The 22,244-nt window shown below is 49.2% G+C and overlaps 11 protein-coding genes across 15 annotated transcripts; 2 read left to right on the forward strand and 9 right to left on the reverse strand.

The window, feature by feature from the left end:
* Nucleotides 1-799: 799 nt before the first annotated feature.
* On the reverse strand, nt 800-3,333 carry FOIG_11342 (uncharacterized protein). Its single transcript, XM_031211899.1, has 5 exons — nt 2,904-3,333; nt 2,687-2,848; nt 2,309-2,632; nt 2,009-2,253; nt 800-1,962 (listed from the first exon to the last, which is right to left on the reverse strand). Exons 1-5 carry the CDS (start codon nt 3,004-3,006, stop codon nt 1,387-1,389), a joined length of 1,410 nt encoding a protein of 469 aa, XP_031058473.1. The 5' UTR covers nt 3,007-3,333; the 3' UTR covers nt 800-1,386.
* Nucleotides 3,334-3,531: 198 nt separating this feature from the next.
* On the reverse strand, nt 3,532-6,790 carry FOIG_11343 (uncharacterized protein). The gene has a single exon (XM_031211900.1). It carries the CDS (start codon nt 6,406-6,408, stop codon nt 5,965-5,967), a length of 444 nt encoding a protein of 147 aa, XP_031058474.1. The 5' UTR covers nt 6,409-6,790; the 3' UTR covers nt 3,532-5,964.
* A 51-nt stretch (nt 6,791-6,841) lies between these two features.
* Nucleotides 6,842-7,343, reverse strand: FOIG_11344 (uncharacterized protein; the record flags this gene model as incomplete). Its single annotated transcript, XM_031211901.1, has 3 exons — nt 6,842-7,024; nt 7,101-7,132; nt 7,304-7,343. The coding sequence occupies 3 exons, from the start codon at nt 7,341-7,343 to the stop codon at nt 6,842-6,844; spliced, it is 255 nt and encodes an 84-aa protein (XP_031058475.1).
* FOIG_11345 (uncharacterized protein) lies at nt 7,282-14,469 on the forward strand. 4 transcript variants are annotated; one of them, XM_031211903.1, is made up of 5 exons: nt 7,282-12,074; nt 12,130-12,487; nt 12,557-12,687; nt 12,739-13,352; nt 13,407-14,460. In XM_031211903.1, exons 3-5 carry the CDS (start codon nt 12,597-12,599, stop codon nt 14,325-14,327), a joined length of 1,626 nt encoding a protein of 541 aa, XP_031058477.1. In that variant the 5' UTR covers nt 7,282-12,074; nt 12,130-12,487; nt 12,557-12,596; the 3' UTR covers nt 14,328-14,460. The 4 variants fall into 4 exon arrangements, with proteins under 4 accessions (XP_031058477.1, XP_031058478.1, XP_031058476.1 ...); XM_031211904.1 differs by having other exon boundaries at nt 7,282-12,070; XM_031211902.1 differs by having other exon boundaries at nt 7,282-12,487.
* FOIG_11346 (glutamyl-tRNA synthetase) lies at nt 7,853-9,791 on the reverse strand (the record flags this gene model as incomplete). The annotated part of the gene is made up of 2 exons (XM_031211906.1): nt 7,853-9,374; nt 9,427-9,791. The coding sequence occupies 2 exons, from the start codon at nt 9,789-9,791 to the stop codon at nt 7,853-7,855; spliced, it is 1,887 nt and encodes a 628-aa protein (XP_031058480.1).
* FOIG_11347 (serine/threonine protein kinase) lies at nt 10,540-12,124 on the reverse strand. 2 transcript variants are annotated; one of them, XM_031211908.1, is made up of 3 exons: nt 11,563-12,124; nt 11,008-11,514; nt 10,540-10,952 (listed from the first exon to the last, which is right to left on the reverse strand). In XM_031211908.1, the coding sequence occupies exons 1-3, from the start codon at nt 11,822-11,824 to the stop codon at nt 10,885-10,887; spliced, it is 837 nt and encodes a 278-aa protein (XP_031058482.1). In that variant the 5' UTR covers nt 11,825-12,124; the 3' UTR covers nt 10,540-10,884. The 2 variants fall into 2 exon arrangements, with proteins under 2 accessions (XP_031058482.1, XP_031058481.1); XM_031211907.1 differs by having other exon boundaries at nt 10,540-11,514.
* FOIG_11348 (uncharacterized protein) lies at nt 14,438-15,800 on the reverse strand (the record flags this gene model as incomplete). The annotated part of the gene is made up of 3 exons (XM_031211909.1): nt 14,438-15,206; nt 15,261-15,621; nt 15,686-15,800. 3 exons carry the CDS (start codon nt 15,798-15,800, stop codon nt 14,438-14,440), a joined length of 1,245 nt encoding a protein of 414 aa, XP_031058483.1.
* A 631-nt stretch (nt 15,801-16,431) lies between these two features.
* Nucleotides 16,432-18,210, forward strand: FOIG_11349 (uncharacterized protein; the record flags this gene model as incomplete). The annotated part of the gene is made up of 4 exons (XM_031211910.1): nt 16,432-16,783; nt 16,833-17,455; nt 17,509-17,654; nt 17,706-18,210. The coding sequence occupies 4 exons, from the start codon at nt 16,432-16,434 to the stop codon at nt 18,208-18,210; spliced, it is 1,626 nt and encodes a 541-aa protein (XP_031058484.1).
* On the reverse strand, nt 18,021-19,068 carry FOIG_11350 (glutathione S-transferase). The gene has a single exon (XM_031211911.1). It carries the CDS (start codon nt 19,009-19,011, stop codon nt 18,319-18,321), a length of 693 nt encoding a protein of 230 aa, XP_031058485.1. The 5' UTR covers nt 19,012-19,068; the 3' UTR covers nt 18,021-18,318.
* A 98-nt stretch (nt 19,069-19,166) lies between these two features.
* Nucleotides 19,167-20,194, reverse strand: FOIG_11351 (uncharacterized protein). Its single transcript, XM_031211912.1, has one exon. It carries the CDS (start codon nt 20,033-20,035, stop codon nt 19,352-19,354), a length of 684 nt encoding a protein of 227 aa, XP_031058486.1. The 5' UTR covers nt 20,036-20,194; the 3' UTR covers nt 19,167-19,351.
* A 383-nt stretch (nt 20,195-20,577) lies between these two features.
* FOIG_11352 (uncharacterized protein) lies at nt 20,578-21,331 on the reverse strand. The gene is made up of 2 exons (XM_031211913.1): nt 20,972-21,331; nt 20,578-20,927 (listed from the first exon to the last, which is right to left on the reverse strand). Exons 1-2 carry the CDS (start codon nt 21,318-21,320, stop codon nt 20,779-20,781), a joined length of 498 nt encoding a protein of 165 aa, XP_031058487.1. The 5' UTR covers nt 21,321-21,331; the 3' UTR covers nt 20,578-20,778.
* Nucleotides 21,332-22,244: the final 913 nt, after the last annotated feature.

Genomic DNA, 22,244 nt, shown 5'->3' on the forward strand with positions numbered 1-22,244 from the left:
CATCACAAATCTTCAACTCAGGTTCTTTTCCCTATCTTTGCAAAACACTCTTTTTATAGAAGTGGTTTTACCATTTTGCAATAACAGGATTCTTGAAATCATTCTCATAAATCCAACACGCGGACGGGATATCTTCCTCTAAAACTTAACATCTTTACCTTTGAGTTTCCACTTGGCGTTGATCTCCCAGGCTTTATCAACCCACTATCCCTGCTTCGCATCACTCACGCCTTTCCGTAGCTTCATTCCCTTTCTTTTCGAAATCTTTCCAGACATCTGGTGCGACATCCATCGGTCTGCTTAGGAGTTTGTGGGGCCGTGCTCTTGAGTTGCGGGCATGGTAGGCGTTGCTTTTGAGCTAGAAGGTCCGTCATTTTGCTATGCTTGAGTTATTGGCCACCCAGTGTCCGCTTTCGTCACTTGACGATGAAGAGGCATGGTAGGCGGGTGCTGCTGTTGGACTCGCCGGGCGCTTTCTCAATTCTCCTTGTTCCGCAGGCCACTCGTTTGACGGAGACGGGTGCAGGAGCTTGTACTTCTATTGATACTACCTCAACCTTTGCAAATGTTAAACAAGCTCGTTAAAAGCAAGTACTTCGGTTTTATTGCTATAAGAAGAGTAAATCCACTGCGTGGTTGTTTAAGTGGAAGTTGAATGTCGTAAGTTTGAGCAAGGCTGAAAGGCCGTGGGTTAGCCCCACAATTACGACAAGTCAACCACTCTCGCCAATCCAAAATAAGCCTGCACGTGTTCCTCATGGTCAATCAATCGGGGCAAGGTAGGCCGCTTCGTCGGATTGACGTGCTCGGCTTCTGTTAATCCTTAGAAGTCACTAGCATTGTATGATGCATGGGCATTGAACCCCCACTCTGGCGACAATGCGTCTCAGAATTGCCGGCAACTCGCGCTCTTCCATTAGCCGCGTCCAAGACCAAGTCGCAAGCCTCGGTGGAAGCTCCAGCGCAACACCAGAGCATCATCGCAGCTCATTCTATTCTTCGCTGCCAATTCTCCTCTCTGCCTTGTGGTACGCCGAGCTGCTGTTAACCGTTGAAGTTCTTGGCTGTTAGGTTCAATCGTGCCCAGCATGAACGCACGATTCCCAAGCGCGACGTTCAATTGAGACAGGTTCAAAGGTCAAGACGAGAGACGAAACGAGAGTAACTTATCAAGCATCTGTATTTAAACAAATCTATCAGAATGCTGCCTTTCGCTGGGTATCTCCCATCAAGGTCTTAACAATCCCTCAATCCTGGTGGGATACGCAACTCCATTCTCCAACAAAGAACAAAACAACAATTACAAACAAAAACGTATTCCTCGCTCGCCAGTCGAGTTTCTTGTATATGTTCAAAACCAACGCCATACTCAAACTTTCAAATCGCTCAATCAAAACACATCCATCCAAACGTTCCAACAGCACCCGCAAGGACCAAGAACGTCAGGATACCCGCTCCCGCCCGATCCGCAGTCGTGATAGGTTCCGGCTCAGGATTATCATGCGAATCCTCACCGGCCTTTGGATCACCCTTCGAAATACCACCCGTCTTATTCGTCGCAGGCGGTTCAGCGTCGCCGATCAATAAACTCGACACCGCAGCTAGCACGTTCATCTGTTCGCCCGCACCGCTAGTCTCGTCAACAGCAGGGTCCACGAATTCACCACCGCTCCAGTAGAAACCGCATTTGCGACCCGAGTCTCCGCCCGTGCATTGCTTCACGGCCGCTTCTGTGGATGTCTGCAGCACGGGGAGGATCCTTTCCGCGGTGAAGGGCGCGACTTGTGTTGTCACCGCGAGCCAGCGGTGCACGTAGCCCTTGAAGGACAACATGTCGGTCGAGCAGGCGCCCTTGCGGCCCTCGCAGGGGACTTCGTACATGATGTCCTTGGGGAAGAAGTTCTTGAGCGTAGCGTCGAGGAGCTTGTCGATGCGGTCCTCCCATACATTGGAACCGTTGGTCTGCGATTGTAAGTGGATGTGTTTTGGGGGAGGTGAGTGGACTTACAAAGTTGTACATAAAGGCAGCGCCTTGGATGAGAATGGCGGCGTTGTAGGAAAAGGTGGCCTTGTTGATGTCGGTACAGTTCTTTCCGACGTGTCCGCCATCGTAGACGAGCCACCTCTCGTGATCGATGTAGTTGACGTTCCAGAGCCACTCCCACGTCTCTTCGGCGTATTTCGCATATGTTTCGTTTCCTGTGTATCGCGCAAGACGAGCGCCGATGTTGAAGAAGCATCCGTTGGCAATGGCTGCAAAAATGTTAGCTACAACCCCCCACTGCTTATGGGCCAGAGATTGACGCACTGTTCTTGTAATCGTATCCAGAGTTGGTGAAGGGAATCTGCCATCGCATTCCACCGTTACACTCGTCATCGTGTCGCTCGGGCTTAGCCTGTGTCGTCCATACGGCCTGTGCGAGGGCGAGCCATTGGGGTTGGTCATCGGGTGGATTGGGGAATTTGTTCTCTGCTGCAAGCATGGCGGACATGCCCCAGAAGCCTTGATCGTCGTTTCCGAGGGATGCGCTGTGGTTGCTGGGCATGTAATCGTGGCCGTCGCCTGTTTGGTGAAGCATGCCCTCCATCACTACGTGGTTGTAGCTCTCGTCGCCGGTGAGCTTCCAGTAATCTGCCCCCCGGTTAGTCTTCAATCCATTTCGATGAGCTGTCAATGCCGACGCACCGATATATGTTCCCATCATCGCTCCACCTTCCCACCAGTAGTAGTCGCCCTTGTATTCTGTTGGAGGACCGGGCAAGATACCGGGAATCATGCCAGTCTGGTTACCGTCATATTGCAACATGAGATCATACGCCAGTGTTCGTGCTGATTGCTTAATCTCATCTATATGTCGATTAGTATTCCTCTTCCATCCACTACGGTCGTCGGCATCGCATACCCTTTGTTCCAATCTTGTAATACTGTGCGTCGACCGATTGAACGAGAAGACCTCCCAGAAGCGCAGCCTGAGCCACAAAGGCTGTCGGTGAAGAAAACATCATGTCGCCCAGCCTAGGTATGAATCCCTCTATAAGGAAATGGGCGTCGATATGAAGCGACGTCGTGATATGGTGGTCAATCAGGGTAGCTTGTAAGCGAGCGACACAAGCACCAGACCTCAGTGTGTGAACTAAGCCCTCCCGCCAAAGCAGACAGGATCGGGAAATAAAAGTCCAAATGGGAAAAAACGAGCGTTTTCGATGTCAAAGTTTACGGCAGAAAAAGCGAATGCAAAAAGTAAGAAAGAAGCCCGTCAAAAGAGACAGAAGAGAGATCTGGGTAGATCAAAGGTGGGACGGAAAGCCGGGGATCTTTTCTTTACTACGTACAAAGCACACACAAAACAAGGGGGGAAATAAAATGGCACTGGCAAGTTTATTGGTACGAGCCAAGTCTCTGGGCATCGGGGCAGTGCAGGCGCTGCGACGAGGTGAATTTTCTTGGCGGGTTTTGACCTATGGACGAGACAAGAAGGTTGAAGGCCAAGACGCCAGTGACATGGGGTGTTTATTCATGACTCTATTGGCAAATGGTCAAGTCTTGGCGAAGGGAGCCACGTAATTGACATTTTGAAAAGGTATGGACCTGATTTGCAGTGCATGATTGAATGCATGGAGGTGAATTGAAGTCAAGACGAGCAGCGTAAGAGATCTCGTTGGACAAACATCACGAGCCGGGGATGAGACAAAGTGAGGTCCATCGCAATAACAAAGAAGGCCAAGATCTCCTGTGCTAGAGCGAGATTGAACGGGCCACGCAAGCCCTTGCACGATAACAATATACCCTCTCCTCCCCTCAAATCTATGACAGTGACAAAGTACTCTTCTAAAATATGCCCCCTTTCACAGAGGGAGGGCGCTAAACTTTAATGCGCCAACTCCACCACTCCACTGGGTTTATTGGTCCAGCCCCTGGTATGCTTAAATATTACCTTATTCTTCCTCCACGACCACTGAAACATGGGCTGCAAGGAATCAAGGTTTGAGGTCTTTCTCACGCGAGACATATTTGACCATGGGAGTTGCTGGAATGAGGAGTGAGCTGTTGATTGAGGATACAGTCATAGACATGTCGCTCATTGACTGTAAAAAAAAAAACTGGTTTCGTGCATGGCTGGTGCTAAGGCCTCGTGATGCTAATACCCAGTTTGATCAGGGGGCTTCTTGGCAGACCGTCATTACTTGGCGGAGTAAACAGCAAAAAAAGCATGACATTTTCCCCGAGCGTCCCGGCTCATCACAGCACCACCTCACATGCCAAAACTGTCACTCGCGCTCGCATAAAATACCCGTGTGGCTATGTATCCCAGCAACGGCTCGTTGTGTAACTTTCTGGTAGAGAAGCTCGAGGGGGGAAGTCGATTGGTACGCGCCAAGCCAAGACATACGCGTGTCACCGGTCTTGGGTTTTACTACCGTTTCTGAGTGGTGAGCCTAACTTCATCTTGTTTCAGCTTGGCGAACGCCTCAATTGACTTTATTTGGACGATCTTAATTTGCATTTTCTGGTGAGTATATATTGTGTCGACGCGTCTTTTGGCGGTGCGGAGTGAGGCCTCTTGGTGTTGATTGACCTTGATGTTGGCGCCTGTTGCAATTGGGTGCTTTTGTTGCGGTGATTAGAATGAGAAGGTGATTCCCGCCGCGGCGTTAACTTCGCGGCGCTTCTCTGGCCGCATTGACGTATCGCAGCATTTTGGAGGTTGGGTAACTTGTCTGCAGCAGCCACATCCATCATCGTGGTGAGTTCCAGTGATCCAGGGCAGGCTTCTAGAATAGGAGCCTTGGGGCTAATGATCTGCTTCCCGACGGTTGGACGTGCATCAATTGTGGAAACGGCCAGAACGGTCTGCAGATGCAAAGTGTGACACCATTGACCTTGCCTTTCTGGTACTCTCACGTATCACAAAACTGACATCTTCCGGGCGGTTGTGTGTTTGGAGATGAGGCGACGTATTTGAGTTCTGTGGTTTTCCAGTGAGGAAGCTAAATTTTGGGCGGGGATCTTCCGGCGCCTTCAATTAATTCTCTGGAGTTGCGGCTAATGATCACACTGAACCGCTGGCGTTCACCAACGTCAACAAAGGTGCATAGGTAGGAGAGTAGTGCAAGTTTAGCACTACAGAGCTCAAGTCTTGGTTCGCAATAGATAATTGCCATTTCTTCGCTGACAGCGCACCACCTACGCGTTCATCCTGTACGGCACCATGAATAATTTGGCAGACGTAGATTCCATTTGGATGAGACAAGTAGCCAGAACTTCCGAACACGATATAAAATCATCGTCGCGAGTTCAATTCTATGTACACATATAACTAAGAAGCCTCTAGTCATCAAACAATCGTATACCAATTGCAAGCAACGTCGGGCAAAAAGTTGTAAATGTGCCATCTGCAGGGTAACCGGGCTTTTTAGACAGCTAAGCTGAGGTTGGTGTAACGAGGCGGCGCGCCACAAAGTTGACCAAGGGCAATTGATAAGATGTCATTGACGTTTAGTGGTCGGAGATATTGTAGACACATGTTTTCCCAGTAGGCAATGCTACAGCACTCACGGCCAACGAGAAGCGTTGGTCGGGTACTCGGCCTGCACTTTCATTGAGTAAATCTTGACGAGACAAAGATTTCGGCGAACGGGTAACTATCCGAGATTCAGCGACTCATTATTATTATTACCCCGTAAACTGCAAAGCTATACTGGCTGTTACTATTGCGCATGCTCATGTGGTGCAATGATGATTGCGTTACAAGGTGCCGAACCGTCCGGCCGAAAGCCCGACGGCACTCGGCCGACGAAGCGATGTCACATTTCACTTCGGGAATAATTGACCAATGATTGACAGACGATGTTGATGTGCTTATGTATTGTAACCCCCAAGCCTTCCGTACTTCAAATATGTACATGCAATTATTATACATCAATCCCCAGCCCTTCTATCCACCTCAATTCAGTATCGCTCGCTTATTTGGGGAGAGAAGCAGGAGCATAAGACTGATCAGGCTTAACAATCTTGGCACCAGCAAGCTGCTTATCGGTATAAGCAGGCCAGATGATCTGACGCTTCGACTTGGACACAACAGAGAGAGTGGTGAAGCCGTTGTTGGCGCCGAACTGGTCGCTCCAGCCAGAGGTGATGGTGAAGTCGCCGCAGGTGCTGGGGCCGGCACTGCGCTTCTTGCTGGCGCCGGGGCCCTTGACGTCGTAGCGGCACTCGTAGGGCTTGCCGTTGCCGGTGTCGATACCGAACTTCCAGTTGCAGATGGAGTCGTCGGAGCGGCAGTAGCGCTTGGCGTCGCGGATGGTCCACTGGGGGGTTGCGGCCATCATGTTGACGCTCTCAGCGGCGGGTGCGGCCGTGACGCCGGTGGCGGCGAGGAGGGTGAAGACTGCGGCGGAGAACTTCATTTTGAAAGGTGTTTGTAGTGGAAGTGGTTTGTGTTTTGGGTAGAGGAGATGTGTGAGTGTGTGATGATGAGATGGGACGAGAAGGGAGAGGATGAGGCTGTTTATATAGATGTTCTACACCGGTGGACTTAGCTTATGACATAGAAACTCCAGCTATTCTAAGCTCAGTCCCACAAGCTATACTGATCCGTGCTATAGCTCACCGTGAGCTCCAACCTCAACTTCCCTTGCAGTAGAGACCTCGTGCGTTGAGCAACACGAGGTGATCGACAGGCCGAAGCTGGATCTCGTATTCAACCCCCATCCACCGACATCAGCCGATGAACCGCACCGCACCATAGCGGGAGGCGTAGAACTATGCGTAAGCATAAAGCGGCACAGAAGAAGCATAAAACGGTAGCATTATTCTTTAATTGCTACCTCGTGATTCTATCTATCTGGGCATAATTGAAGCAGGAGCTCTCGTATTGAACATGTGCTTTGCTTGAGCACCGGAATCATCGCCAGGTCGGGCCCATCCCCGCAAACCGTGCACGGCACATTCGGCCCAGAGCAAGAAGGACCAAAATAGCAGAATCAGATAAATTCTTCCGTTGGGTATTTCCGATCTTCCGTCCTGTTCTACGTCAGAAACTGTGGAGATGCCCATGATCCATCGCTCAATGCAGCATCTCGTATTACTCGAATCTCACGTTACCTTCAGTCATGTTCTTACTGTACATGCCTACCGTTAGTAATGAATCCTTCACCGCATTGAGAAAGATCGAGACCGTTTTCTACGCCACGACACGGGAGCAGCCCTTCTGGGCTGACATCAAGGCTGCTGCAGCAGCGGGGTTAGTGCCCCCTAAGAATAGAATATAGAACGGTTCTAGCGCGTCGGGGCCTGGTTTACCCCGTGCATCCAACATCTCAACAATTCTCATTGCATCCATCTTTAACAGGTACCTACATCCGAATCACTTCACTTCACATATCCAACGTCATAATCATCACAATCGATCATCTTCTAGAAAATCTCCGCCTAATGTGGAGAAATAAATCACACCATCATTTCCCCTCTCGTGTAGCTGATTACAGGGTCGATCAACCGCCCCCTCTCGTATCCTCAGACCTGCAGTTCAATCTTACATACTCTGATATGCGCATTGAGAAGCACTCTTTCTGCAGGGATTTTCCCATCGCGTTCAAGGGTATACCGAATTTGGCGGATCTGCATCAGCGCTGACATCAAAACCTCGCAACAGAGCGAATCATCATTGCGAAAGGAACAGCGTGACATATGCTGCATGCAAAGCTGAATGCTGATGTGCAAGGGAGTTCATGATGGTCCGGATCTTTTTCTCTTTTTCGCATTTCTACTACGGTACTTTGTCTTTCATAACTACATGTCCGTCGTCAAATCACAAGACTTCATCCTCCCCGCCTCTATTTTCCTTTTCGCTTAACCCTTCTGGCCACCTGTGGGGACCTTGAACAGGACAGCTCGGCCGTCGGGTCCTTGGCCAAGAGCCTTGTCCACACGGTAGTATCCCTTGCGCTCGAGCTGGATAAAGTCGTTCTCCTTGAGGCCGGCGATACTAGCGTCGACCAGCGCATCGACCTTCCAGGCGGTGACATCGGCCAAGTAGTCGTCAAGGTTGTCATCCTTCTCTAGTGTGTCCTTGGTGATGAGGTAGCCAAAGTCCCAGAGCTCAGCCTTGACAAGGTTCTCGGGGTCGGCCGCTAGCCAGTGGACCTTCTTGCTGGTGGTCTTGAAGTCGCCGGCGAGATGTAGCTCGAGGGTGAGGTCCTTGATGGGTGAGGCGGACTTGTCGAGGCCGCGGACAATGGCGTTACCCCAGCTCATCAGGGTGATCTCCTCGTTATCGGCGAATTCAGCAACATCGGCTTGGTCGAGGAGAAGCTTGGGTCCAAATGTGACCTGCTTGGTACCGACGTCGGGGTTCTTGACGTGCTTGGGTCTATCCTCCTTGTATGACTTCTCAGGACCGCCAGTCACGGTGACAGTAACGGCGTCCTTCTCCTCAATGGCCATGTATCGGGGCACAACAGGGTCGAGCATTCGCTTGTTGATAGCCCAGATAGTTGTCCAGTCCATGGTGACGATATTTCGGCTAGGTCCCTGCTTCAACATGAACTCACGGAGAGCGGGAACGGTCAAACCACGACGGAGGATACCGCGGACGGTAGGCAGGCGAGGATCATCCCAGCCGCTGACACGACCGGTGTCGACAACCTTGGTAAGCTTTCGCTTGGAAAGGAATGTTCGGATAAAGTTGATACGGGCAAACTCCCAGAGGTTGACCTTGCGGAGCTTGAGGTTGTCGATGAACCAGTGGTATTGCTCGTTACGGTCGGCATACTCGGTCGTTCGGAGCGCGTGGGTGACACCCTCGAGACTGTCGACGACGGGGCAGGCGAAATCGTAGGTAGGGTAGATGTTCCAGTCCCAGCCGGTTCGGTGGTGAGGAGCAGGCTCGGCGCCCTTCCAGTTGGGGAATCGGTAGATGACGGGGTCTCGCATGGAGCCGTTGCTTGAGTCGAAGGCGATGCGAGCGCGAATGCAGTGTTTTCGGCCCAGGTCGGTGCCGTTCTTCATCTCTCTGAACATGGCCAAACTCTCCTCAGCAGGACGATCACGTCGCTTGCTGGCAAGACGGTTCTTGCGATCATCCTTCTGGACCTCGGGGTCGGTGTCATCGGCGTATGCGTTGCCGTCGAGGATCATCTGCTCGGCAATCTCGTAAAGCTCCTTGAAGTAGTCGCTGGTGTGAGTGACGGAGACGTACTTAATGTCCATCAACTCGAGATCGTGGAGAATAGAGTCCTCGAACTCCTGCTTCTCCTTGGAGGGGTTTGTGTCATCGAATCGGACGAGGAGCTTGCCATTGCCATCGGGGGCAGTCTTGGCGAAGTAATCGTTGAGGAGAGCGGCCTTGGCGTGACCGATGTGAAGGTAACCACTTGCGAAGGGTCAGTAATGTCGCGCGATGCGTATTGTGGTGAAGAACGTACCTGGGCTCGGGAGGGAAACGGGTGACGACACCATTCTCGGTGTTCTGGAGGCCAATGTTGTAGTTGGCACCACCAACGCGCTTCTCCTTGCCAGAGTTGAGTTTTTCCTTCAGCTCAGGGTGAGCATCCTCGATGAACTTGAACCATCGGGTGATGTTGGCGTAGGCGCCCTTTCGGACGAGGCCAATGGCGACCTTGTTGGTGCGGAGAGCAGTCCAGACCTTCTCGTCGGCCTCGCTCAGGGTGTAACCTCCAAGATAGGTTCGGAGAGTGAGGTGCTTGTCAAGATCAGCGGCCAAGGGACCGAGAGTCTTGAAGTCGGCTGTGGCGAGCACTGGAGCCGCGCTCTCAGCGTCGAAGCTCATGATGGCGGGGTTGGAGGAGGGGAAGGTTTGTCGGGTAGAGTGTTCGCTGTAACAATCGTGTGATGTAGCTTTGTCTCCTTCGTATGCGTCTATAAGTCTCGTTTGCGATCTAGTCTTCGTCTATGCAGGAACGGAGTGGGAAGCGTCTGGTAGAAGTAGGTCTCGTTGCCCCAATTTGAGCCCGAGATTTTGGAGGGGTCAAAGATTTTGGCGGGGTGATTCTGATGACTCAGGATCTTCGTAAAAGCACGTGACCCTATCGTGTGACAGGACAATCAACATTCCACGAATGCTACCATTGACTCTAGACCGAATATTTGGAAGGGGATGAATACTTTATGCATTCAATTTCTTGTATATGATCCAAGGTATTTCTTCATTTCGTTCAATCGCACCGATGTCAGGGCCAATTCGCTTACTCCGTTCCCATCGTCTTACTGTCACCCCACCAATAGCGAAGCCGGAGGAGCTTTGAGCATTGCGAGAACAACATTCCCATCCTTGGGGAATATCTCGAGAATTTTTGCTGATGAGCCACACCGAACACGGAGAGCATCCGTATATCGGTCAACAGTCATCTTATTTTGATGACGATTGCATGAATAAGATCTTGGATATCCCGGCGTGGCAACCCCAGGCCAGGCCGGAAGCTTACCCGCCGGCTCAGAGCCGGCTTCTAGACCACGACACTCCGGGAATAACCACCGGGTGCTGGACAAGTATTATTTTCTTTAAATGACCCAATACATCACTCTGAATCTGTACTTGTATTTTGTCTATTGACTCCTCTAATCATTATCTTATCACTTTCCTGAACAGTTCGAAGCCAATCTTCATGTCGTATCGTCCATATGAAACCATGGATGAGCTAAGATATCTCTTGCAGACACTCGCTGTGCAGGCTCATAGACAAAAATTTTGGATGTCAGATCATATAGCAAGTCAGCTTCGTGCATCGATATTTTCTGCAGTGATTCAATGATCTTATCAACTTTGTCGGAGTATGCTCCGAGGTAGATATCATCAATCCTAATTGCGGCAGGTTTCCAAAATTTGTTGCTGTAACATTCCAGATATGGTTTGTTCTCATCTTTCACTCTATCTGGCGCAGCTGATGTCGACTGAAGCTCCTCGAGATTATTTGGTTGATCCCAGATATCGCTGATCCATTGCTTCAGCGATCTCGTGTTTTCAAGTATTTCACCTAGGGGCTCGCCATTGGTCGTGTCCGTCGTTGGAAGGCCATCATCGTCAAATAGTGGCTCTTCCCATGATATCGGCATACGGCCAATGTACTCGCTGACCCATCCAAGCAAGTTTGCTGGGCTATCGACGTTGGGAATCGAGAAAGGAGAAGAGCCTGACCTGATCTGGAGGATAGAACAGCCCAAAGCCCAAACATCACTCTCCGGGCTGGCTGATTTTCCAACTGCCACCTCAGGCGCCAGAAAGCCTGGAGGTGTCCCAAGTGTTTTCCTCGGGGGCGCAGAGGTCAAAAATGCCTGATCACAATCGATCAAACAGATATCATCAAGTATGAGGTCTTCTGCTGACGTGAAGTCAAGGTTGCCAACGATATACCGAGGCGCCTCTGCACCAGTAGGTTCACCCGATATCGTTCTCAAGCCATCGCGTTGAGGTTCACCAAAAAGCCGGTATATACCTTGATCATCAAGATGATCAAGGTTACGGATGCGAAAGACGATATTGCTCGGGGTAAAGTCTACAGCGAATCAGTAGAGTGAAGGTAGGAAGGAGAAACGCTGCTTACCTCCGTGACAAAGACCTTGAGAATGAAGATCTGCGATAGCTTTTGTAGCTTGAAAAGCCACGCGACGCGCCAGCCAGCCATGAATCCTACTCTGTAGGTATTGGGACAGAGTGTTGCAAGAAGGACCACAAGGTGGTAGGACTAGACATAGATGACGGCCATTGGGTCCTTCGATGTGAAAGAAGCGCTTATAAGTGACGAATCTTTCGTCATTCATTTTCGAAATGATATTGTGCCACATGACTGCCTTTTCTTCCATCATAGAGGAGTCCGAAGCAGCTACAATCTTGAGGGCCACTCAGATAGAGTCCAAGGAGTCGTAAGCCAGCCATACGACGGAAAATCCGCCATGCCCAAGCTTATGGACAATTCGGTACCGCCTTCCGTCAAAGTGATCACTGATGTGAACTGGATGGAAGCCTTCTTTTCGATAAAATTCAGGCTCCTCTGTATCGATAATCCGGATGGTTTCAAACCGACACGACTCTTCAGACCCGATTGATGCATTGTTGGTACTTTCACCAATGGATGGAGACATAATTAGGTGATATGCTGATGAAGTGATAGGATGAATCCTCAAGCTTGTTGGTTGCATATTTCAATCAGGCAACGACCTATCACGTGCGAGATGTCAAGCTTGGGGTCAGACAAAGAGCCTGATTTTAAGGCACAGACTCAAAGTGATTGTTTGTGCCTATTAATGCCTACTTGCCAGTTTCTCGATGAATTTAACACAGCAATGAAATTCGTCTCTCCTTTGTTTGATAGCATATTCAAGCACTTGGTGATAGAAGAGCTACCCCAAGTATAGAAAGTATTCTGATCAACAGAGCGGTCTCTATTAGCTCACACGGCAGTGAATTACATAAAAAGCTCACTGTTTGGTTAGAGCTAACGCCTTCTGAGATTATGAAGCTATCCCGAGGTAGGTAGTGTAGAGCATAAAACCCCGCATCCCCAGATTTTATAACCTAGCTACTCATTCACCTTCCAGACCTATGTCTGGCCATTTTTAGAATACGTCCGAAAGGCCAATGTTTGCGCAATTTGAACTTTACTCTGGAGGCTGGGTTCACGCAGAAAAGCGCGTAAAGCATTGCCGGTCTCAAGGTGGTTGCATTCCATGTAAGCATGCAGTCTCATCATAGTGGCAAAATCACTGACTCTACTCTTAAGGCCGAAATCGACGGAAGAAATGTGATGAATGTCGCCCAACCTGCGGTAGCTGTTCCAACCGTCGAGTTACTTGTAGCTGGCGCAGCAGTAATGAGCGCCGTAACCAGAAGCTCGATGTTCGGGCTGGCGAGAGGAGTAGTGTGAGTCCTCAGTTAGATGATAGCTCTCATGGCGAGACCAGCGGGCCTAGCACACCGAGTACCTTTGGTGAGGAGTTGATCTTACGAAACGGATGCCGCCTGTCTTCCCCAATACATGACCAGGCCCTCATCAGCAACACAGGGGCCTTCAACGAATGCTTCCAAGGCCTGCCCTCATGCTCAATGACAGGATTGCTAGAGGTTCTCGACCAAGCCACATCAAGACTTGATCGAGGCCGAGAGTTCTCGATGCTTGCTGAAGGATTTGAAGCTCTAGTCAACTCCCGCAGTATGCTTCATGCATGGCTCGCATGTTCAGCAATTATAATCTCGCAGTTTCAACCAAGCTGGCGAATACACGCCCTCCAACAACACAGCGACGCGCTGAAGCAACTGCGCCTGAGCACAAGGAGTGAGAGGAGCCTTACCCAGGATTCCAATATCGCGACTGTGCTGTTGCTGCATGTTTTTGAGGTGAGTATCAGCTTTGATGAAACCTGGCCTTTTTGAAGACTAACCAATATCCAGAGATTTGAGAATTCCGCTACTGATTCTCTAACCTATCTCTCAGTCACGGCGCCACTATGTCTCGCACTTGATCAACCGCCTCAGAACACCCATCAAGCTCTGGTGTTGGAGACCCTGGTTTATCATGTAGCCATAAACGGTGTCTTTCGTCCAAGCTATCTACGCAATTACCATGATCTTTCGAAGATTATAAGCCTATGGTCCAAATCACCAGTTCTGGAGTCAGACACCAGCTGTCGTGGATTTGTGAAGGCAGGGTTATCTGCGTGGCTTCCCATCGAGCTCTTCGATATCCTGTTCAAGGTCTCCCATCTGCTACATCATCGGCTCAGCGTGGCCTCTGATTATATGCAATTCAGACTGCAGGAGCTGAGGAGCAGACTGCACGAGAGCCAAGTTGGACTGGGCAACATCGAACAAATAGAGCCAACGGCAACGGCCACCAGTCAGGAACTTTCAAGCACCAACCATGATACTGAGAGTTTCCATATCAGATGGGTCTATTCACTGGCTATCGAACTTCTAATCACCAAACTCGAAAACCCATTTCTGGGGGCTGGAGAGCCTTCAGTCATAAGCCTTTGTGAAACAGCACTTCATCATCTCGCCAGGGTGCGATCCGACTTCACAAGCCTGCTATGGGCTATCACTGTTCTTGGCACCGGTATGACAACGACCAAAAGTCAAGATCTCATTATTCTACATGTTGAGGCCATGAATCACTTTGCTGGCGGCAGGGCAGTGCGATCCGTCGTAGAGTTTCTTTTATGTGCCTGGAGGCCAAGACCTATGGATCTTTTTGCGCCTGTTGCTGGAGTTTTGACAGAACAGAGCCCTGCAGTGGCTGATAGAGAGAGGACTTCCTCGTTGGGGCTCGACATCCTGTTCGAAGAGTCTCTGCTCAAAACGGTGATTCTGTAGGAAAAGGGAGACTACTCGGTATGAACAGTGTACTCGTCTTGTATGAATATAATTGTTAGAAAGCGTGGTGAATTGTGACTTTCTGTGCTACTGGAAACTATTTACTCTATTCATAGACCCAAGTTCTCGGCTGTCTTCCTCATCTTGTCAAAATGGTCCTGAATCTCAGCAAACACCTTATCGTCGACAATCGCAGACCACGCCGTTAAAGCCATTCCTTTCGCAGCTTCGAGAATCCTCAAATGAGCATCCTTCGCACCAACAGCCTCTGCAAAAGCATGATTGTGTGGGAACGTGCCCTTTGGTGCTTCGATCCCGACAATCGCATGCAGGCCAGGGATAATCTGGCTAACATTCCCCATATCAGTCGAACCACCGATATTCTCGCTTTGACTCCCTTGAGACAGCGGAACACCAAGTAAATTCATATGTTGCTTAAACAGAGAACATAGAGGATCATTGACCCAGAGATCAGCATACGCCAGGTCTTCAGTTATCTCAACCTCACAGCCCGTAGCCAACCCTCCTGCCTCAAGACAATGCCGCACCCGCTGACTCAACTTCTTCAGGGAGTTCATCTTTGGACTTCGAATCGAGAACTTGACCTTTGTATACTCTGGTATCGCATTCGTGATCTTTGGTGCTTGAAGAATGCATCCGTGGATACGCTCATCTGGCCTTATCTGCTGTCGTAGCATTGATATGTTATTGTATGAAGCTACCAGTGCGTCAAGGGCGTTTATTCCGTCCCATGGGTTTCCGGAAGCGTGGGCGCTGGTGCCGCGAAATTCGGCGATTAAATCGACGATTGCGATGCTGCTTTGGCCGGCGGATCCGATTGTACCGTTTGGACGGAATTGGTCTTCCACAAAAGGGTGACTGGTAGTCGTCAGAGGGTTGGAAAAAGGGATGATGAAGCTAGTCGCAACTCACATCATCAGAGAAAGATCGGCTTTCTCATAGGCCCCAGCATTGAGGAGGAGAATCTTCCCTCCGCCGTCCTCCTCAGCAGGCGTACCTAGTAACTGCGCTCTTCCGTCAATACCATACTTCCTCAAAGTATGTGTCAAAGCGAGATAAGCAGCAACACTGGCTATAGCGATCAGGTTGTGACCACAAGCATGGCCAAGGCCAGGAAGGGCATCATATTCCGCGTTGAAGTTGACGCATCGGCCTTTGGAGCCATATATAGACTCGAGGGATGTAGGTAGGCTGTAAGCCCCGCGTTGAACTGAATGGCCTTGTTGTTCAAGGAAGTCGGAAATATGAGTTTGAGCTTTGAATTCTTGAAAGGCTATCTCGGGTTCGTCGTGGATCTGGGTGAAGATGTCAGCGCGTTGGAGAGGTCAATGCTGAACAGAGTCTTGCCTGCTTGTTCAAAGTGTAGAGCTCATCTGAAAGTCCCTTGATGTAAGTGTCGATGGTGTTTCTTATATCTTCCATTGAGATGCTTGGCTTTGATAGAAGCGTCATGATGAGAGGTCAAGGATGTCAGCCAGTCTGAATACTCATCCAGCATCAAAAGGGAGATAACAGTATCGGAATTTATAGCACATTTTCCGTTCTGATCTATTGATACAAGACCAACTAAATCAAACGGAGCTGCATTAGCTTGTCGGAAGAGCCAACACAGCCTAGCTCAACTCTTCAGCCTACGGGTATACTTCCGGATATTGAAGGTCGAGACGAAACCCCAGCCAGTCCATTGGCCAACGGTTAGACAAGGATCAGTTTTAGTCTGTCGGAAGACCCAATGAAGTTTAGTCTACATCGAAACTCAAATCGTCATGACCTCTCTCGTATCTTTAACTTCTCTTTTCTCATCTGAAGTAAATGCTTCGCTCAACATCAGATCGTCCGAGGCCGTTATCGCTCCCACATTTGAGTTTTAGTGCGTCGGAAGACCTTTTTGGGTTTGGTCCAACCCCAGGTTTTCGTCCCACCATGAACGACCGGCATGACCATCGGCATGTTGAACATTATCTCTGAACTCTTTATCAACAGCCGAGTTGGCAAGTCTATAAAGTCACCTCGTCGTCTTGAACAATGACTCCAACAACAAGCCCATTAATACATCTCTCTTGAAAACCAACTCTGTTTCATAATGGAGGAAAACAACTCTTCACATCCCGACTATGAAGTCGTCCCTGGAACAGTCTACCTTGTCACTAGACCATCCCACAATACCATTGAACAAGGCGATATCATCCTTGTTCCAACTCCATCTGATAACCTAGGTGATCCACTTCGCTGGTCCGTCTGGCGAAAGAGATATCATCTGTTCTTGCTTGTCATATACAGCACTGTCATGACTGCCCTGGGAAACTGGGAAAGTTCTGTTTACGTTGATATTCAAGATGCGCTTGGGACATCGATTAATCAACTCAACATTGGTACTGCTTTGACTTTGCTGATGCTTGGTGTTGGAAATGTCTTTTTCACGCCTCTATCTCACAGTAAGTATTCCTACCCTGGCTATAGTGTTACTGTTCTGACATTAGACAGAGTTTGGTCGACGTATCGCATACCTATCCAGCCTGGCCGTTGTCATCGGATGTCACATCTGGCTTGCAACTGCAAGAAATTCTGGTGACTTCATCGGCGCTCACGTCCTCTTTGGACTAGGCCGTGCACCATACGAAGCTCTCGTTCCCATCTCGATCGCCGATGTCTTCTTTGCTCATGAACGAGGTTTTGCCTTGGGTATTTACGCCTTCGGGTTATCAGCAGGATCTTCAGTCGGCCCCATTTGTTCTGGATACATGATCGAGACTCTCGGTTGGCGTTGGGTATATTGGTGGGGTGCTATATTGTGTGGTATACTCTTTGTTGCCATCTTCTTCACTTTGGAGGAAAGTAACTTCACTAGAGAGTCGGCGCTCCCTCAAGAGCAAGTACAAGAAACTCAAGAGTCTGCTTTGGAGGCCATTCGAGAGGATGACAAAGGAGAAAAACATCTTCATTCAGCACTCACCAACGGCAGTGTATACAGAGTTGGCCAAGTCCTGGAGACAGACTCATTTCGACTTCAGTACCGCCCGTGGGTTGTTCTCCCAGGAACTTGGGGCCAGTTCGTCAGGCAAGTCTATCGTCCTTTGCAACTATCTTGGTTTCCAGCCATCGTTTGGGTAAGTTGTAGCGCCATTGACAAGGCGATTGGGAGATGCTGACATTTCTGAAGAGCGGGCTTGAGTATGGCGCTTGTGTATCCTGGATCACCGTCCTAGGAACCACTACAGCTTCCATCTTGGGCTCATCACCATATAACATGAGCAATGAGGCTCTGGGTCTTATCTGGCTGTCTCCTCTCATTGGAGGTCTCTTTGGGTAAGCTTCCTTTACAATAAGTACTACTTATATATGCTAACCTTCCATCAGAGCCTTGATGGCGGGTCCTTTTAACGACAAGCTTGTCCTGCTCCTCACACGCCGAAATCGCGGATGGCTAGAACCAGAGTTCCGTCTCCGGGTTTTCATCCCCATGGCGTTCCTTATGTCAGGCGGTCTCTTACTCTACGGTGTTGGTGCCGCCAACGCGCTACCTTGGATTGGTCCTGTCGTCGGCATGGGACTCGTTGGCTTTGGCTTGACGGTCGCAGCAGCTCTCACTATGGCTTATGTTGTTGACTGCTACAAGGAAGTTGATGGTGAAGCTATCACAACTGTCATCTTGATCAGGAACATCATTGGCTGTGCTATGACATTTGGTATTCAGCCTTGGATTGACAGTATGGGAGTACAGGATACCTTCATTCTGGTCTGTTTCTTGTCTTTTATCATCACCGTATTTGCTGGTGCATTTATCATTTGGGGAAAGAAGTTTCGCCTTCTTACCAAGATGGCATATCTGAGCTTTGCAGGAACTTCCTCGAGGGTAAACTAAATACTGGGACACTTATTGAGTCAGTCATATCCCCAAACGCCTCTGGCTTTCTTTATTATATAGCCATTCTCTTAGCCAGCAGTACTTTTCCATGGCCAAATCAATACCTTACTCCTTGGTCAAGTCCTTGAGAATCTTGCGTCCCCTCACACAGTCCTCCTCATGAGAAGGCTCTCTGCTCGTCTCCTTGATACCGTCCTGAATCCACGCCTGCACAGCCTCATGCTCAAACAACCGATCAGCATACTCCTTCGCCGCGCCATCCAGCTCAATACCATAAGTCTTGATCCTCGAAGCAATAGGAGCATACATAGCATCCACGATCGTAAACTTATCACCAGCCAACCACGGTCCACCAAACTTGTCCAACCCCTCTTTGAAAAGCTCATTGAAGCGGCTAATATCCTTCTGGAGCGCTTCACTCGGTGTTCCAAGTTCAATTCTCAACCCAACGTTCATAGAACACTCATCGCGAATGGCGTCGAATCCAGAGTGCATTTCCGCAGCGGCGCTACGAGCAAAAGCACGCGCTGCTGCGTTGGTTGGCCAAGCAGCGGGGTATTGCTCAGCGATGTACTCGCAGATAGCTAGCGAGTCCCAAACAACAATTGATGTTTCTCCATCGTGAAGACAGGGGACTTTTCCAGTTGGTGAAAAAGCGAGGAAGTCGGGTTGACGAAGGCCGGGTTTGAAGAGATTGAGTTTTTCGTCGAAGGGGATCTCGAGGGCTTTGAGAAGAACCCAAGGTCGCATTGACCAAGAGGAGTAGCGCTTGTTGCCGATGAAGAGCGAATAAGTCATTTTGATCTGATTTGTGGATGATTAGACAAGGGTGAGTATCGTGAGGTTGGAGATGGCTTTTATGGTGCTGAGAAAGGCCCCGCTGGGCGTTCTAGTGAGTCATTGCGCGCCCTTTCGTATACAGGATTTGTCATCACAATTGAGTTACTGGACTCTTATCACGAATGAAGCAGGTGAGTAAATTATTTAACCTTATGTTATTTATTATTATATCATTAAAGATTTGTCCTCTATACATTTTATGCCGAGGTGAGATGCCATATGTCTTCCTTTATGTACCCAATAAAAACAATGTTCCATCCTTGCAAGGATGCCGATCCTTTTCGTATATGCAATTGACTTAGACAGTGTGCTTGGGTGGCGCATAGGCTGGCACAGGCTCTTTTCGTCGTAGCATAGCGTCCCAGAGTGCAAGGCCAGTCTCGGCAAGGTGGATGATGAAGAAGGGGATTAAGTTGTACTGCCAGCCTCGCATGAGACGCAGGTGATGTTCAATGTCGTTTCTCTCATTCGAGTTGGTGAGATCGAGTTTCAAGAATGCTGAGAACCAATTCTGAGGTGTCCATGACTGAAGGGGATATTTCTCATCATCGGCAAGACCCGCCGCAACACCAGGGTCGATACGTTGTCCGTTATGATTATTCGTAACAACAAAGGTGTAGATAAGAGCCGTGAGAATAAGAAGTAAACTGAGGACGTTGAAGACCAGCCACGTGTTATAAAAAAATCGACTGAATTTTCCAGGGTTTGGTCTGTTGCGAAGAATCAAAGCGAGGATTCCTCCACAGCCGATGAGGACAAATGCTGTTCCAGCTGCGCCGTTGCTGGTATGTCCCTGATCAACGATCAAGTTTGCAGGCTCGCCCTTGAGATTGTGTCTTGTACCGCGGTACTCAAAGGAAAAAGTTCCGCTGGCGTTGCCGTGTAGCCAACCGACCATACTTGAGATGAAGGAGAGTTCGATGATGGAAACCACCATGAGAAGCCCGAGGGCGACGTACAGCAACGGTCGTACGAAAGCCATGATTTCTCAGTAAACAAAATTCTCTGAGAAATAGAGAGAGAGGAGAAAATAAGAAACGATTACTTTTTTTTTTTTTTTTCATTTGGCTTGGATTTGGGATTGGGAGATTATTTAAGCTGCCGTGATGCCGAGCTCAGCCCTACTAGTGCTGACATTTTCTCATCCCAACTCCACAGCGGTTCAGCAAGCAGCAGAGGTGTTTTTACTGGCCAGCCCTGCAGTGGCTTGGCTTACGGAATAACGTAAATAGGTGTAAGCGTGGAGTTGCAGGATGCACCATTGGTTTACACCGCCACTGATGCAAAGATGAGGGTTGGTGTCTGTAGATATACTCGTGAGGCTTAGCTTACTCTGGTCTGGAGCGCTTCTTTATTTTAGTTAAACTATCGATAGTTTGCTGGATAGCTGCGGCGCTGGTATTTGTTTATCCAATTAGGTTGTTTTGAAACGATGGTAAAAATGGATTTGTTCCGGCTTACTTCGAGCTGTCATGGACCCCAATTGTGATAATTGATATGGATGCGAAAGTGGGCTCGGTGATTGCGCAAGGAAGGGTGGTATTCCGCTTATGTTGACGTGGCCACCATTTGGACTCTTCTAGCAATATTTCCAGTTGATCATTATTTTTTGCTTAGTGAGACGAGGTCAGCACTGTAGTCCAAGGTTGTACTCTCCTCAAACCTCATGACCGTCCAAGCCTGCGTTCAGGCAAGGAGATTGCATCTATTGATAGTAGTTACCCGTCAGCTTGACTGCCCTTGGCGAGTTTTCGGCTTCTCAGCTGGTATCAACACTGTCGGGCCAAAATCTTGCTCAAGCCCTGTATCTACGTTAACTCCATGCCTTGCTTTGTCGACTTCTTCATTCGTGGCGAAGCGATATGATCGGTGTTCTACATCATCAGCCAGGATCTCGGTATGTGTTGGTACTTCTTACCGCAAACACTGAATCTATCGCCCTGCACCAGAAACGCAGCGATGCCTCGATGCGTGACGAGCATGATGTTTTTATAGCCCCCGGTCCTTGCAACATCTTTCAACCGCCGCCGAACTCTTTCGGCTCGTACCGTCGCATCATCCGGGGTATGCGTCGGAAAGTCCCACTTCTCCGGACAAGCTGAAAAGTCAAGGTTTGGAAACTTGTCTGCTAATTCTTTTCGTGAAATTCCCTTGTTGCAGGTTGCGTCGTGGGCCTCGCGGAGGTCTGGCCATACTTGGACGGGGGTTTTGGTGCTATGGAGAAGATATCGGAAGACGATGTACATTGTTTGTATGGTTCTTGTCATGGGTGATACGATTATTAGGTCTGGTTGTATTTTTATGGTTTGTTGGACGTTGCGTGCTTGACGTGTGCCTAGATCTGTTAGGGGAGGGTCGCGGTGGGGATAGCCTCTTTCAACGCTGAGTTGTCAGCGAGGTGAGAGATGGGATGGAGGGTAAATTACTTGTGTAGAGCTTGGCCATGGCGTAAGATGTGAATTGTTGTCATTTTGCTGGTTGTCTGGTATGCATGTGTTGTTTTGCTCTTATCAAGCATGGCTGCGATGGTGCTGATGTGAGTGAGCAATGAGGGGTCTTGGAGTTTCACAAAGACGTCACGGTGTTAGCGTGCTGGCCGGAGCTTAAATCGAGACCTCGAAACTTGTACTTTGTGTAAACGCTGACCGTAGACATTTTTTGGTACCAGAAATATTATTTCTAAAGAAACCAGTTCACATTATGTCACATGAAGTTGATAGTGAGAACCCTCGTCCACGAAAACGTACAGCCCGGGATCAAAAGCCCGAGTCTCTGGGAGAGATAAGTGATGAACAGAAGCGGTTTGGCTCAACAACATCATGCAAGACTGGTTTGTGTAATCATTTGATGCCAAACGAAGTAGAGAATGAACAATACTCGTTGGACACGTCTCACATGGTATTGTCTCTAGAACTCCCCCGTCGCGATGAATGCGATCTTGCTCTTGCAGGGTAAGGCACTGCTTTACATGATGGTTTGTGTGCCATCTTGTGATTGAGTTGCATGCTCTAAAAATCGGTGATTACAGTGAAGAACTCCTTAATAAATGGCCTGCTAAGCGGATCACGGTATTATGCACTTTTCCAAACCTTTCTCTCTGTCTATAGTTGGACTGAAGTTTGATGCCCGTTACGCGCATAGCTGTCGGGGAACTTTAACGGCGTCCCCAATTTTGCTGCAACACGTTTGAG

This window comes from Fusarium odoratissimum, assembly GCF_000260195.1.
Source record: "Fusarium odoratissimum NRRL 54006 unplaced genomic scaffold supercont1.21, whole genome shotgun sequence".
Lineage (NCBI taxonomy): Eukaryota > Fungi > Ascomycota > Sordariomycetes > Hypocreales > Nectriaceae > Fusarium > Fusarium odoratissimum.

Coding starts and splice junctions, on each gene's coding strand:
- FOIG_11342 (XM_031211899.1), bottom strand. CDS start 3,006: ATGATGTTTTCTTCACCGACAGCCTTTGTGGCTCAGGCTGCGCTTCTG. Junction 2,254..2,308: donor TGGATACGATTACAAGAACA/GTGCGTCAATCT, acceptor ACATTTTTGCAG/CCATTGCCAACGGATGCTTC. Junction 1,963..2,008: donor CTGCCTTTATGTACAACTTT/GTAAGTCCACTC, acceptor TTACAATCGCAG/ACCAACGGTTCCAATGTATG.
- FOIG_11343 (XM_031211900.1), bottom strand. CDS start 6,408: ATGAAGTTCTCCGCCGCAGTCTTCACCCTCCTCGCCGCCACCGGCGTC.
- FOIG_11347 (XM_031211907.1), bottom strand. CDS start 11,824: ATGATGGAAGAAAAGGCAGTCATGTGGCACAATATCATTTCGAAAATG. Junction 11,515..11,562: donor TCAAGGTCTTTGTCACGGAG/GTAAGCAGCGTT, acceptor GATTCGCTGTAG/ACTTTACCCCGAGCAATATC.
- FOIG_11345 (XM_031211902.1), top strand. CDS start 12,597: ATGTTTGCGCAATTTGAACTTTACTCTGGAGGCTGGGTTCACGCAGAA. Junction 12,688..12,738: donor TCAAGGTGGTTGCATTCCAT/GTAAGCATGCAG, acceptor TCTACTCTTAAG/GCCGAAATCGACGGAAGAAA. Junction 13,353..13,406: donor TGTTGCTGCATGTTTTTGAG/GTGAGTATCAGC, acceptor ACCAATATCCAG/AGATTTGAGAATTCCGCTAC.
- FOIG_11350 (XM_031211911.1), bottom strand. CDS start 19,011: ATGACTTATTCGCTCTTCATCGGCAACAAGCGCTACTCCTCTTGGTCA.
- FOIG_11351 (XM_031211912.1), bottom strand. CDS start 20,035: ATGGCTTTCGTACGACCGTTGCTGTACGTCGCCCTCGGGCTTCTCATG.
- FOIG_11352 (XM_031211913.1), bottom strand. CDS start 21,320: ATGACAAGAACCATACAAACAATGTACATCGTCTTCCGATATCTTCTC. Junction 20,928..20,971: donor CGATAGATTCAGTGTTTGCG/GTAAGAAGTACC, acceptor CTGATGATGTAG/AACACCGATCATATCGCTTC.